Raw genomic sequence first — 12,908 nt, 5'->3', positions numbered from 1 at the left:
GGTGGGATACAGGAGGCTGATATGTTTTGCTACTGTTGTATTTTATGTTCCGGGTTAAGGATCTTGAATGATATATGTGGAAAGCATCTTCGTATGCTCAAGCCTCTCTGCGGGTCACAGCTTACAGGGCGACTATTCCGAACCGAAGCGAGAGACGTTCTTCGTCGGTCTCGCAAGTCGGTTCAGCGTGAATCACTGACGATTCGAGCTGACGAACCGAGCTTCGGCTACCGAACCGTCTCTCGGCTCGGTTCGGACGAGACTCCCCACCTCCTCGAGCATCTGGTCCTAGTGTCACCTCGGGGTCCCGAATTCACGCTACTTGCCCATACCTGGGAAGGTGGTCCCGAACATCATCGGGTATCTGTTCAGCTGTACAAAGAGTGTGTACGTCCATCAAGGTATTGTTGATCACACTTTCGCCTTGCTTCGGACAAATTCAAGCATACAATTTCGACAACTAGCAACGACAGATACAGCAAATATGGCTATCGATGCAGCAACCAACACGTTTAATATCATCATCGTAGGTGGCGGTATAGCCGGATTAGCTACTGTAAGTTAGCAAGCAACACAAAATACCTCAAGCATTTCCTGATCCACATCAAGGCCATCGCAATGAGAGGACCCCACCGCGAAATCATCGTCCTCGAAAAATCACGCATGAACAAAGAAGTCGGCGCTCTCCTCTCTCTTCAGCCAAACGCCCAAAAGATCCTCGAGTCCTGGCGTCTCGGTGCCATAATCGACAAAGCCCGACCTACTGCCGAAAGACAATTCAGAATTCTGGATACCAAGGGAAATGTTCATATGAATATCGATATGGATGGCAAAAAGTATGGAGCTGATCGTATGGTGTACCATCGTCAGGATCTACATACTGCTTTGAGGGAAGCTGCGTTGAGTACAGAGTTGCCTGGACATGCTGCTAGTATCGTCACAGCGGCGAAGGTCGTGACTTGTGACTGTGAAGCTGGGATAGTCACACTGGAAGACGGAGCCACATATCAAGGCGATCTCATCATTGGTGCAGATGGCATCCACAGTGTCATTAGGGATGCTGTGCTCAAAGCTGGAAACCACGACCTCGTACATCCCACACCCACTGGCGTTTCTGCATACCGTCTGCTCGTCGAAACTTCCACACTATCCTCCATCACCGTGGATCCAGAAATCTTCGACCCAAAACGACAAGCAACCACATTGATGATGGGCCACGACCGCCGCGTAATAATGGGACCTGCAAGAAACGGTGCTTTGCTGGGCTTGGTCGGCATGGTACCCGACGAACACATGCATGAAACCAGCAATGCAAATTCCTGGACAGCACCAGGCTCTCTATCAAAACTACTAGAAACCTATCACGATTTCCCGCAATGGATCCGTGATATTTTTACACAGGCACCAGATCTTGCGCTCTGGCAATTGAGGGATATCGATGCTTTGCCTGCTTGGACAGCGGGACGCTGCATAATCATTGGAGATGCGGCACATGCCATGCTACCGACTCAAGGACAAGGCGCATCTCAAAGTCTCGAGGATGCAGAAGCGCTTGCTGCCTTCTTCATCAACGTTGGCACAAAACCTACACTCCCAGAGCTTTCGCAACGATTGAGCAAAGTGTTTGAAGCGAGATATAAGAGAGCAAGTCTGATTCAGGCGTATAGCCGTCAACAAGCACGCCCTGCCACGGAAAAGGGAAGTTCAAAGGTCACATTAAATCCAGCAGAGTTTTTGGACTACAATTGTAAATATGAAGGTGCTGTTAAATGGTTAGAAGTGCAGCAGCAACAGCAGCAGTAGCAGTAGCAGCAGCAGCAGCTAGAAGTATAACACTGCTCGAGTAGGGGTAATGGTGATTTGCTTTTGCTATTAAATGGACATAGATTTAGCTAGCCATATTAACAGACATCCTAAGGCAGTAGGACCTAATAAAATCGTTATATCGTACACCGCCAATTTGATAAAACCTAGTAATACTACAAACACTTCTTAATAATAGTATAAGTTAGCCGTCTAATAGCATGCTTTCTCTCCTCGCTTATGTAGCTTACTAAAAAAAGAAAGAAGAAAAAAAGAACATCTAGCTATAGAAAGGGGACAATTGTTTTTCTACCTTTTTAATATTATACCTAAGATATAGGAAACCTTAGGGCCCCTCTTATTCCTATTGGGATGTGATAAACATGAGACAAGATCACATGGGCTGTTATGAGATGCAAAAATACTACCATAATAGCACACAAAGACTATCAAGTCAATACAAAACATCACAAAACAATGTAGGAAGAAAAAGAACAGGCGAAGCAGCATCGATTATAGTACAGGAACTCCCCAATGCAACAAGGAAAAAAAAACGAAAAACCCAATGAATCGCACTTTACAAAGAAAAAACTGAAACCACATCGTCCAGGAGCTTTTTTCCGTCTCCAAAATCACTCAAGAATCCCATCCCACCCACTCACGTCCAACAACCCTCCAAACCCTCACTTCACCAGACCTCAAATCTCCAAGACGGAAACTCTCCATCCTACACTTCTGCTTCTTCTCCCTCCCTTGTTCCCAAGCTCTGACCTTTTTCTTCGTGCCGTCCCAATCGACTACAACAGCTACATGAGAGGTGTTTCCCGTACCGACATCCATAGAGTACGATTTGTGCATGGCTCCATGTTTACCTTGCAGTTTGGCATTGCGAAGGGTTATTATGTCACCGGGCCGGATCTCGTCGAATTGCTGGACACTGGCGTTTGCGAGATTGGCGTAGACGAGGGCGCCGTAGGCTCTTGTGCCTACTGGTTTGAGAGCGTCGTGGAAAGGGGTGAGGAGGTCTAGGACGAGGGAGTGAGGGCTGCCGTTGCCAACAACATGGTCCTTTTTACCTGCTGCGGCTTCGGAGATTTTGGTGCCGTATTTTTGCCATGCGGTTTCCAGTTGGTCTTGACGGAGACGGGGTGGAGGGGATTCGTGGCGTTGCTCGAGAGATGCTTCTGCAGGGTTCTGGCCGTCGTAGCGGGCTGTGATGACGGTTTGACTGTAGTCGATGAACAGCACGTAGACGTCTTTTGCGATTGAGGTTCTGCCGCCGCGTCTTTGCGTTACGTTTTCCTCGACTTCAAACAGAATGTCGCTTCTGTTTTGGAAGACTGGTGGAGGAGTGTTGGCTTGTGCCCACCAGAGAGTGTTCTCGGCAAGGTCGACATCAGTGGCAATGTGGCCGTCTTGAGAAGGTCTGGCGACGTCCATACTGCGACGCATGTTCATCGAAGGACGGCTGACATCAAGAGATTGACGGGATTGGTGTGTGGCTGAACGAGCGGGTGGTGGTGGCTGAGAAGGAGGTAGAGGTGCGGCACGGTCTTGATCGACTGGTGGCGGAGGAGGTGGGCGATCCATTGATTGGCGAGGAGGTGATGCACCGTATGTGTCATCCGAACTATCATCAGCATACTCTTGATGAGCTGGAACAGGAGCTGGTGCGCTAGGCGGAGGAGGTGGTACAGCGCGGATTGGCAAAGCACGGGGAGGTTCCTGGTAGCGATCGTCGTCACCCTCGTATTGTTCGTACTGGATCGGAGCATGAACAGGTACTGGTGGAGGAGCAACACGAGGAGCATCCATCGAGGCTCTAGATGGCGGAGGTTGAGAAGGTGGCGGTGGAGGAACTGCACGAGGAGCGGGTGCCGGAGCAGGAACATCGACCTCGTCAAGACTAGAATCTCTAGCATGTGACTTTAGAGCATCCTTGTGATTGACGCCAGATGCAATGTCAGTGTCGTAGTCACCCTCATACTCGCTCTCGCCTTCAACAGGCTCGCCAAGAGGAGCGCTTGGGATGAAGGGTGGCAGTTGAGGAGCACCAGAAGGTGGCGGCGGTGGAGGAGCGCGTGCTTGAGGAGATGGCACACTGCCTGGGACTGGAGGAGGCGGGGAAGATAGAGTGCTAGGGATTGGTGGAATGCGGCTCTGTCTTCTTTCCGAGCTGGGAGTTGCAGGTGAAATGGGTGACATGGCGTCTATGCTGCCAAAGGTCGAAGCACGCTTTGCTGAGCCCATGGATGGTGTGCGCGTAGCCTCGGGTCTGGGCACTGGCGGGGGAGCTCCTCGAGACGACAAATCGGTTGACTGTCTAGTGGGTGCCAGGGATCGCTCATCATCAGATTCTTCACCCTCAGACGGGTCCATCTGTGTGTCGACTGGTGGAAGAGGAGGGGGCACGGGTCGGCCTGGGAATATGTCAGATTTATCAGTATTGCACGTCTTTCCAGAACACTCACTTGCTAATGCTGGCGGAGCAGGTGCTGGACGGGCGTCAGGTACGGGTGGAGGGGCTCGCTCGCTTGTCGGAGATGCTAGAGGTCGCTCTGTGGGGAGAGGAGGCAGGCGGTGGACAGTCTCAATGTGCGGTGGTGGCTGAGGCTTGACGTCTTCAACATCGGGTACGACCAAGGGCTCGCGCTCACGAGTGACGCTTGTGTCGTGTTCGGGCTCCTTCTCGACAGCAAGCTGTCTGTCTTCGACCTCGGGGCTGCGTACAGTCTGCATGCCGGGGATTGGCATGACAGGAACGCGAGGTGCTTGTGCAGGAGCAGGGGCTGACTGAGCAGGCTCGTCGTGATCTCTGCTCTTCTTTGTCTTGGGAGGAGCAGGCGCCATCATACCGGGCATGCCGGCAGGAGCGCCGAACATGCCCGCCATGCCCATACCACCACTCATCTTTGCCATGCGCTCTCTCAACTCCATGCGACGGCGAGTCTCTGCATCCATCTCGTCCTCTTTACTCTCGTCGTCCTCGGTTGTGTCTTGCTGTTCACCAACGTCGGCTTCTTTGAGGGGAGCTGCAGGTGCTCGCTGGGATTGCATTGATTTCCTGGCAGGCTGGGTCGAGTCGCTATCCCCATCATTCTCCTCGGTGATGTCTCCAGCTCCAGACATGTCGGCATCATTGGCGTCGCCGTGGGCCTCGTTACCTACAGCGGGTGATGGTGGTTCGCGCGAGAGTGCACGAGTAGAAGAGCCGCGAGTGCGTTCACGTTCGAGAGGCTGGTCGAAGGATTGGCGGACGTGTCGTTCTGCCGGCTCTGTCTCAGCAGCGTCTTCTTCGTCTTCGGCGGCGACAGCAACAGGTGCTTGAGGAACTGGTGGAGGAGCGGCGGCCTCTGTCGAATCATCCGTGTTCTTCTTGACGGGCTTCTTGGGCTTGGGCTTGTCAACGACATCGGCCCTTCGTGCTGCCTGCTCCATCTGCTGTTTCTGCAACATGGCGATTCTCTCCTTCAGACTTTGAGGCTTGGGTTGGTCTTCTTCCTCTTCGCCAGTGGGTGACTGGGGGTGGTCCGAAGGCAGCAGACCGGCCTTTGCGGCATTTTCGTCTGCCTGAGCTTGCTCTGCTTGAATGTCTGGGTCCTCTTCTCTGCGATAGACTTTTTGCACTGGCTCGGCCTTGGGTGGAGGAATGTATGCGTTCTTGCTCGGAGGCGGTGGGACGAAGGGCTTCTTGACAAAGGTGGGAGCGGCGGGCTTGAAGGGAGCGACGGGAGCAGCTCCTGCGTTGTTGAAGGCGGCAATGCGGTCTCTAAATGAGCTGGGCTTGCTGTTCACTAGCGGAGGCTCCTTCTTAAGGGTCTCTGCTTTGACAGGCTCAGATCTGATTGGCTCGGAAGGAGCTGGCTTGGGCGCGGGCGGGGGAGACTTGATCGTTTCGCGAGCAGACGTAGCTTCTGCTTGAGGAGGCGGTGATCTGACAGTCTCTTGAGCTGGTGGAGGCGGCGCCGTCTGTCTCACAGGTGGGGGAGGTGAGACATGGCGAGGAGGGAGCGGCACTGGTGCAGCCTTGGGCTCAACGACGGACTTTGACTGTGCGGGAACAGGAGGGGGCTCGGCGAAGCTGTCGTCGTCGTCTTCGTCTGCTTCCTCTGGGAAAGCGCCAGGTGTGGGTTCGGGCACAGGAGCTTGCGGCGGAGGAGAGCGGACCTCTTGTGCGGGACGTCTGGCGGGTCTCGAGGGGATCTCTGGCTCGTAGCGCTCGACAAAGTTCTTGGGAAACAGACCAGAGTGCTTGCCACCTTGTGCATCTGTGTATTCGCCCTCGTACCAGTCGGCGTCTTCCAAGGCTACGACGGTAATGATCTGGCCTTCGGGGAAGGGGAGGTCGTCTTCATGCGGGCTGGTGTACTCGTACACGGCCTTGACCTTGAACGGCGGGCCTGACATGGCGGATGCCTGCACGGAGCCTGAATGTGGAGGGTGACGTGGAGTTTCGATTGACGTATGTAGGATTGAACGGTGAATGAGCTGTTTGTGAGAGGTGTGCAGGCGTGATTGGGGGGTCCTTCAGCCTCAGGTCGGACTGGCCGGGGCCTCTTGTTTCCACGTTGGACGCTTCGTCATGTTCTTGGCGTGGACGAGACCACCCCCGGACCTCGACATGCCCGAGGTCGAAAGCCACACTCCGTCAGCCACATGCAGCCACCATCGACCCTTCTATCAATATCCATCCATCGTAAACCAATCTTCACCTCGCCATCTATACCAACTCACCACAAAACATCAAAAGTCCCACGAACTCACCCCTTCACATCGCCACAATGTCAACATCACAAGCCGCACCAAAATCAATCCTCAAAAAGACATCCGGATCAGAAACTCAACCACAACCCTCCATCAGCATAAAACCAAAATCAGACTCCGAGCGCAAACGTCTAGAAACAGCAATCCAACACGCCCACCTAATCCAAGAACAAAAATCAATCCTCGCAAAAAACCTCGACTACATTGAAGAACTCTCCGAATACCCTTCCTCCTCAACCGGCGTCGCCACAGATGTCGAAGTTGGCAATTTTCTCAATTACATGATTTCATTTCAACCTTCAGATTACGATGCTTTGATTGAAGAACGTCATGTAAATGATAGATGTGGATATACGTTATGTCCCAATCCGCCCAGGAAGCCTACAGTCAAAGCCCCATGGTTGAGGAATCGCGTCGAAAATTGGTGTTCTGATGGTTGTGCAAAGAAGGCTTTATACGTCAAGGCACAATTGGACGAGACACCTGCTTGGGAGCGCAGAGCTGGGGACAAGAACCCTTTGGTTCTCTACGACGAAAACAAGTCTGTCGCCCAAGGAGAAGCAACGCAAATGCAACTTCCAGTGAGGGAAAAGCCAAAATTGAGAGTCGCTGATGAGAAAGAATTGGCGTATGAAAGAGGTGAGGTAAGCAGAGTGGAGGACGAAAAGATGGACAAGGTGCTCAAGATGGAAGTGCTCGAGAACAAAACGATTTCTTCCGTCATGCCGCCGACACAGACGAGTTTTGCGGATAGTGCGTTGCACGACTTGATTGAAGGCTATCAACCACGGGGTGTACAAAAAGGAAACCGCATGGTCATCAGATCGGAGAATACAGACAGTGAGGCTGAAGAAGATGCGTGAGTTATGGCTTTTTTCATACTTCAACTATTTAACCAGATACTCATCACATTTGCAAGCACGTCATTGCTGTAATCAACAACAGCGATCAAGAATGCTGATTTATGGTCGTGAAGCACGCTCTACTGATTGCGACGTCCCAAAGAAGCATTTTGAAGATGGTCAAGATGATTCTGACCAAGTCCTGGTCGTTGACCCTCTCACCCTGGTCTCCTACATCAGAGATCATCACACTCTCACGCCATTGGGCAAGAGTAGTCAGAAGATATATAGAGAATGCTTAAAAGCCCATCGCCTTCGATGCATCTGTTTCTGCAAGGACCCCCGTGGTAAAGGCGCCGTTGTTCAATTCTCAAAGATATGCCAACAGCTTGCGTGCATTGATGGGTGTCACCCACTCTGTGCCACCACAACCTGGCTGTTGACACAATGTTTCCCAGTAATCGGCTCCGTATACATTAATGCTAGAGAAGGAAGGATTGCTACTGCGAGAAGAAGAAGTCGCAATACTCCAAGCAAGAAACAAACAAGGGTGGTATCAAACGCAGAAAAACAACGTCAAAAAGAGTCCAAGAAAACCTCAAAAGACGTAGTGAACGAGCCATCCCAGACCATCTTTTCACCTCTTCCTCATGGCTCCATCTCAATTCTCATGAACTCGTCTTAATCCTCATCAACTACAACCTTCTTGGTCATACTTTCCACAACCTTTGTATAAAACTTGACGGCATGATTCCTCGGGAAGCAAATCTCTTCGGTCAAGTAATCAGGCAGAATATCCATCAAATCTGAATCCCTATTCGCGTCCAGCAAAGGTTCATATGCGAATTCTGTATCCTCGTAGCTGAGTCCAGAAGGTGTTTTTGGATTCGTGACGGCCGAGTCGGTAGCAATGGTGAGATGGAAATGAAGCGCTTTGGAGTATGTCAGTATCGAAGTGTGCAAGACAAAGGAGGATAGGGGAGGGCAAAACTTACTGCCATTGCGACCGGTCTGAATACAACTGTATTCATCTTCGCCATCTCTGCGTTTCACACTTGTGATGATCAAACCAGTCAAATCACGGTACAACTCTTCTTTCAACGCGTTCTCCTTGACTGTCTCTGCACTAGCACCGCCCAATGCACTCTTGCCATGCTCAATCTTCTTAACGGCTGATCCAGGTACCTTTTCAGAGTTTGTCTTCCTCGCGGCTTCGAGTTTGGCAGTCAGGGCTTTGCACTCATTCTGTGACTCTGTAAGGCTTTGATGCGTGGCTTTTGCGTCGTCTTTGAGCCTTTCGTTTTCCGATGTCAGGGAAGAGACTTGTGATTGGAGTTTTGCGGATTCGGTGATTGTGGTTGAGGAGGTCTTGCGGAGTTCGGCGAGTTCTTTCTTGAGGGATGCGATCAGGTCGTTTGCATCTGTTGATCTTGTTAGTCTCTGTGCGATCACAGTGTGAAGAAGTGGGAGGAGTAGAAGTCACCCTTTGCTTTCTGGTCTGTCGCCTTCTTCAGGCGCTCAAAGTTTGCCTCTGCAGCTTTTGGACCGAGTTCTGTGAGCGAGTCGTACTTCATGCGCATTTCTTCGTATTTCTTGGTCATGTCTGTCAACCTGCGACTTGCTTCTGCATCCGCTACTCTTCTTTCCGTGTCGCTGGCACTGCGACCTCGTGAATATGTGCCAGGTTGTCTGGAAGTGGAGCGTGCGCGAGAGTATGCAGCGCCAGGAGGAGCTTGTCGATGTATCGAGGCTGAGCGCTGTCGCGAATGTGACTTTGGCGGTGGAGGTGGAGGTGGAGGTGATGGCTCTCTGTCGATGTCCATAAGATCGGCTGGGGGCTCTTCATCTTCCACGATGGATTGTTCAATCTCGGTAGGCTCAGGTTGTGTTTCTGGGATGACTGGGGCAGGTTCGGGGGATGGCGCGCGCTTGACTTTTGGCTTTGTCTTTGCGATGGGCTTTTCTTTTTCAGGCTGCGCTTCTGCGGTTTTGACCTTTGCGGACTTTGTGGTCTTCTTTACTGGGGCAGGCTGGGGTTCAAGGACAGATTCGAGCTCAGGGGCGGGTGCGGCAGTCTTTGTGACAAGATCCTTCTTCAAGACTCGCTTCCTCTGCTTGGGCTTCGGCGCAGGCTCCATGAGAGCTTCAGGCTCATCGGCGTCGCTAGCTTCCGGTGGTTCGATAGGCTCGTTTGCAGGTCTCGCTTTCGCAGTCGTCTTCTTGGTAGTGGTGGCAGAGGCCTTCTTGACGGGTTTCTTGACGATGGTGCGATTGATCTTGGGGGGAGCGGGTCGCAAGTTCTCCAGATCGGAAGCGCCAATCTCGTCGTCAGAGGCAGGAGCGGGTGGTTTTGTAGCGACAGATTTGGAAGGCATTGTGGAGGGATGACGGTGAATGCGAGCAGGATGATGCAAGGCGAGCGATTGTTTTGTTTACCGCAGGCGCAAAGCACACGCGCCCCGCAACGCTGGGAAGCAACAAAGGCCCAATTCGGACTTGGAGTCTGCCAAGCAATCTATCTCGAGTGCATATCCTCTACACTTTCTGCTCTTCCTTCTGCATCAAGTACCTCGATGGTATCAGCTTACTCTCAGACAGGATCCACTTCGTTCAAGAATCTTCTTAACGCCCGTAGACCATGTTCGTGTTTGCTGCATGTCTCGAGCGAAAAAGACATGATGGCAGTCAAATCACATGATCCAAATCTTGGCACTTTGCGGCGATCGGGAGAGACAGATGGAATTCGGAACTGGAGCAGCAATAATTCTTGTCGCGGGCTCGAGTTGCAGCAGTCATGTCAAAGGCAATCAACTCGCCTACGGGCAGGCTACTACGTAATTCGCGCCTCTTCTCTCTACCGATCCCTCTCCCTGCTGCTCCCGTCGCCAGCTCGACGGCCGGTCAAATCCTGCGCACCTCGGACACGGCGACACAACCCTATCCCACCCACCAGGCCATCACAGCTCCTGCCTCGTCAAGATCGCGTGGTGACTGGGGTCTAAAGCGTCCTCTTCCCGACAGAGCCATCCCCAAGAACTACCCGCATCTCCGCATCAAGGCCATCGACACTCTCGAGCACATTACCGACTTCGAATCCGCCGCCGATCACACCCAGTCGCTCGCAAAATGGCAGGAAATGAACATTCCGCTCTCTCTGCCGCCGAATAGCCGCAACCACATTGTCTCTACATCTCACAAGTCCCGCCCCAACGCCTTCTCCGAAGCCTACGACAACACCACACTGCTACCCAACGGCAGTGAGCAGACGACCTTCACCGCCGAGCGCGCTCTCCGCGAGAGACGCCGCCAGACTGGTGGCCTTGCACGATGGAAGACTCAGGGTCCTCACCTCACCAGCTTGACCGAGGAGGAGTTTGAGCGCTACCTGTTCAACCTGGTCCGCCAACACAAGCAAGAATTCCGCAAGTTCTTGGCCGCTGTCAAGCTCGACAAGAACCGCAACGACCAAAAGGCGACAATGCGTGACCATGCCGACCCCGCTACCTTTGACATTGAGTTGGAACATCGCGCGCGTCTGGACAAGTACGAGTTGGATGACTGGATCAAGGAGCTGCGCGACAATCAACACGACACCAGCAGTGAGCTTGCCACTCTGGTCCGTGAGTTCTTCGACCTGCCTGCATTCTCCAGGGCTGGCCCCAGGTCTTCCACTTTCCAAAGCACAAAGACGCCGGACCAGAGTCTTGCCGAAGCTGTGGCTGTCGGAAACAGAAGCGACGCCGCACCCCCCTCAACTCATCCTTCAGCTGGTCTCTCTTACTTGCAGAGCAGCGCAATCGTCAACAACCACCCAATCTACGGTCCTCAGGCTGATCGCGAACCCGTGCAAGCCCGTGTTCTCAAGCCAAAGGACAGTAATCGCAACAGAGACAACAGAGCCGACGTCGGTCTCGGAGGTTTCGTCACGACTTACCAGCCTGGCAGCGTATTCGCTGGTTCCCGCTTCAAGGCTTCTCAACAGCCAGCCAAGGATCCTCTCCACACGCTTGACCTTTCTGTCACTGGCGGCAACAAAGTCTGGCTGCAACCTAGATATGCCTATGTTGATGACGCTGGTCGTATCAGACTCGATGTGGGAGAAGCTAGCAAGCACTCGGTCGACATCAAGGCTGGTAACGCAATTCAAGAAGAAAAGCCCGTCTACTCTGTTGCGCCTGGCAGACAACAAGAACGCCTCGATAGTGGCTTTGGCAGTGCAAACTATGGTAGAGCTCTGCCAGACGAGAGACTGCGTCAACCAGCGCGAGCTCAACCTTTTGAGCGTACGGGTGAAGACTACAAGGCTGGCCTGGAGCAGATTGAGGCTTTGGCTAGAGGCACTGGACAGCAGCAGTCATGAGACGAGTGACATGAGAAGACTGTATAGATATGTACAAATATTGAAACTGTTACAACAACCTGCATTCTGAACATGACAAGCACATGTTAATTGAGAGCGACTTTGATCTTGTCTCGAAAGTGATGTTGGTCTTCTCCAAAGAGTGAAGTCAGAGGAGGCCGTGCACCATGTTCTCCACGCCAAGCAATTAGCCGACGGCAGGCACGCAAACTCCAACCATCGCAAATCTCTCTCTCCTCTCTTTTCGAAGCTGCGCCGCGAACAACTTTCAACTCTTCGACCACCTCCTCTTCCGCCAACCAACACACATACCGCAAAAATGGGTCGCGTTCGTACCAAGACTGTCAAGAAGTCCGCCAAGGTCATCATTGAGCGTTACTACCCCAAGTTGACTCTTGACTTCGAGACCAACAAGCGCATCTGCGATGAGATTGCCATCATTGCCTCCAAGCGCCTGCGCAACAAGGTGCGTTGATCCGTCACGGGTTTCTACCGGCGTTGCAACAGGAACTGATGATTAGCAAACAGATCGCCGGTTACACCACTCACTTGATGAAGCGTATCCAGCGTGGTCCCGTCCGCGGTATCTCGTTCAAGCTCCAGGAAGAGGAGCGCGAGCGCAAGGATCAGTACGTCCCCGAGGTTTCTGCTCTCGACTTCACCCAGAACTCCGAGTCTGGCATGCTCGACGTCGACCAGGACACCAAGGACCTCCTCAAGTCCCTCGGCGTAAGTTTGGACCTCGAAGTTTTCCCCTTTGTTCCTCCCACTGACTTCTCTCTTCACAGTTCGACGCCATCAACGTCAACGTCGTTCCCGTCGCCCAGCAGCAGGTTGCCGAGCGCCCTCGTCGTTTCGGCGACCGCGCTCCCCGCAACAACTAAGCGGTTGTTGTTCGCATACCCTCTGCGCTACATCGGCTTCGGAAAAGTTCTTGACAGAAAAAGTGGGAGTTCTACATGGCGCATTAGTCTTGTTAGGTTCGGATTTCTGTTTTCCACAATGCAAATCTGCCTCCCCTTCACAATCAGGTGTCGCTGATTCTTGCTGCTCTTTTGCGGCAGATGACGCTTGACTGCCATCCATTCACATCTTTCTTCTTCCTGGTCACGATGGCGCAGCGGAAGAGTCTACGGGTA

General features: G+C 52.6%; 6 protein-coding genes across 6 annotated transcripts; 4 read left to right on the top strand and 2 right to left on the bottom strand.

Annotated features, from left to right (window-relative positions):
* The first annotated feature begins 287 nt into the window (after positions 1 to 287).
* AUEXF2481DRAFT_111275 (uncharacterized protein) lies at positions 288 to 1,957 on the top strand. The gene is made up of 2 exons (XM_013485271.1): positions 288 to 556; positions 610 to 1,957. Exons 1-2 carry the CDS (start codon positions 485 to 487, stop codon positions 1,801 to 1,803), a joined length of 1,266 nt encoding a protein of 421 aa, XP_013340725.1. The 5' UTR covers positions 288 to 484; the 3' UTR covers positions 1,804 to 1,957.
* Positions 1,958 to 2,190: 233 nt separating this feature from the next.
* On the bottom strand, positions 2,191 to 6,336 carry AUEXF2481DRAFT_82477 (uncharacterized protein). The gene is made up of 2 exons (XM_013485255.1): positions 4,275 to 6,336; positions 2,191 to 4,223 (listed from the first exon to the last, which is right to left on the bottom strand). The coding sequence occupies exons 1-2, from the start codon at positions 6,208 to 6,210 to the stop codon at positions 2,440 to 2,442; spliced, it is 3,720 nt and encodes a 1,239-aa protein (XP_013340709.1). The 5' UTR covers positions 6,211 to 6,336; the 3' UTR covers positions 2,191 to 2,439.
* Positions 6,337 to 6,540: 204 nt separating this feature from the next.
* Positions 6,541 to 7,631, top strand: AUEXF2481DRAFT_43250 (uncharacterized protein). The gene has a single exon (XM_013485211.1). It carries the CDS (start codon positions 6,585 to 6,587, stop codon positions 7,428 to 7,430), a length of 846 nt encoding a protein of 281 aa, XP_013340665.1. The 5' UTR covers positions 6,541 to 6,584; the 3' UTR covers positions 7,431 to 7,631.
* A 459-nt stretch (positions 7,632 to 8,090) lies between these two features.
* Positions 8,091 to 9,784, bottom strand: AUEXF2481DRAFT_32359 (uncharacterized protein; the record flags this gene model as incomplete). The annotated part of the gene is made up of 3 exons (XM_013485189.1): positions 8,091 to 8,341; positions 8,405 to 8,830; positions 8,893 to 9,784. 3 exons carry the CDS (start codon positions 9,782 to 9,784, stop codon positions 8,091 to 8,093), a joined length of 1,569 nt encoding a protein of 522 aa, XP_013340643.1.
* A 212-nt stretch (positions 9,785 to 9,996) lies between these two features.
* On the top strand, positions 9,997 to 11,790 carry AUEXF2481DRAFT_43248 (uncharacterized protein). Its single transcript, XM_013485210.1, has one exon. The coding sequence runs from the start codon at positions 10,204 to 10,206 to the stop codon at positions 11,767 to 11,769; it is 1,566 nt and encodes a 521-aa protein (XP_013340664.1). The 5' UTR covers positions 9,997 to 10,203; the 3' UTR covers positions 11,770 to 11,790.
* Positions 11,791 to 12,088: 298 nt separating this feature from the next.
* Positions 12,089 to 12,653, top strand: AUEXF2481DRAFT_32357 (uncharacterized protein; the record flags this gene model as incomplete). Its single annotated transcript, XM_013485188.1, has 3 exons — positions 12,089 to 12,235; positions 12,298 to 12,498; positions 12,558 to 12,653. 3 exons carry the CDS (start codon positions 12,089 to 12,091, stop codon positions 12,651 to 12,653), a joined length of 444 nt encoding a protein of 147 aa, XP_013340642.1.
* Between the last annotated feature and the right edge of the window lie 255 nt (positions 12,654 to 12,908).

This window comes from Aureobasidium subglaciale (genome assembly GCF_000721755.1).
Source record: "Aureobasidium subglaciale EXF-2481 unplaced genomic scaffold scaffold_23, whole genome shotgun sequence".
NCBI lineage: Eukaryota > Fungi > Ascomycota > Dothideomycetes > Dothideales > Saccotheciaceae > Aureobasidium > Aureobasidium subglaciale.
The sequence above is the reverse complement of the archived record's forward strand: the minus strand, read 5'-3'. Positions and strand labels throughout refer to the sequence as shown.

Bases quoted from the DNA above. Each gene is read 5' to 3' on its own strand.
- AUEXF2481DRAFT_111275 (XM_013485271.1), top strand. From the start codon at position 485: ATGGCTATCGATGCAGCAACCAACACGTTTAATATCATCATCGTAGGT. The intron at 557-609 runs GTAAGTTAGCAA...ATCCACATCAAG, and splicing joins GTATAGCCGGATTAGCTACT to GCCATCGCAATGAGAGGACC.
- AUEXF2481DRAFT_82477 (XM_013485255.1), bottom strand. From the start codon at position 6,210: ATGTCAGGCCCGCCGTTCAAGGTCAAGGCCGTGTACGAGTACACCAGC. The intron at 4,224-4,274 runs GTGAGTGTTCTG...ACATATTCCCAG, and splicing joins TGCTCCGCCAGCATTAGCAA to GCCGACCCGTGCCCCCTCCT.
- AUEXF2481DRAFT_43250 (XM_013485211.1), top strand. From the start codon at position 6,585: ATGTCAACATCACAAGCCGCACCAAAATCAATCCTCAAAAAGACATCC.
- AUEXF2481DRAFT_43248 (XM_013485210.1), top strand. From the start codon at position 10,204: ATGTCAAAGGCAATCAACTCGCCTACGGGCAGGCTACTACGTAATTCG.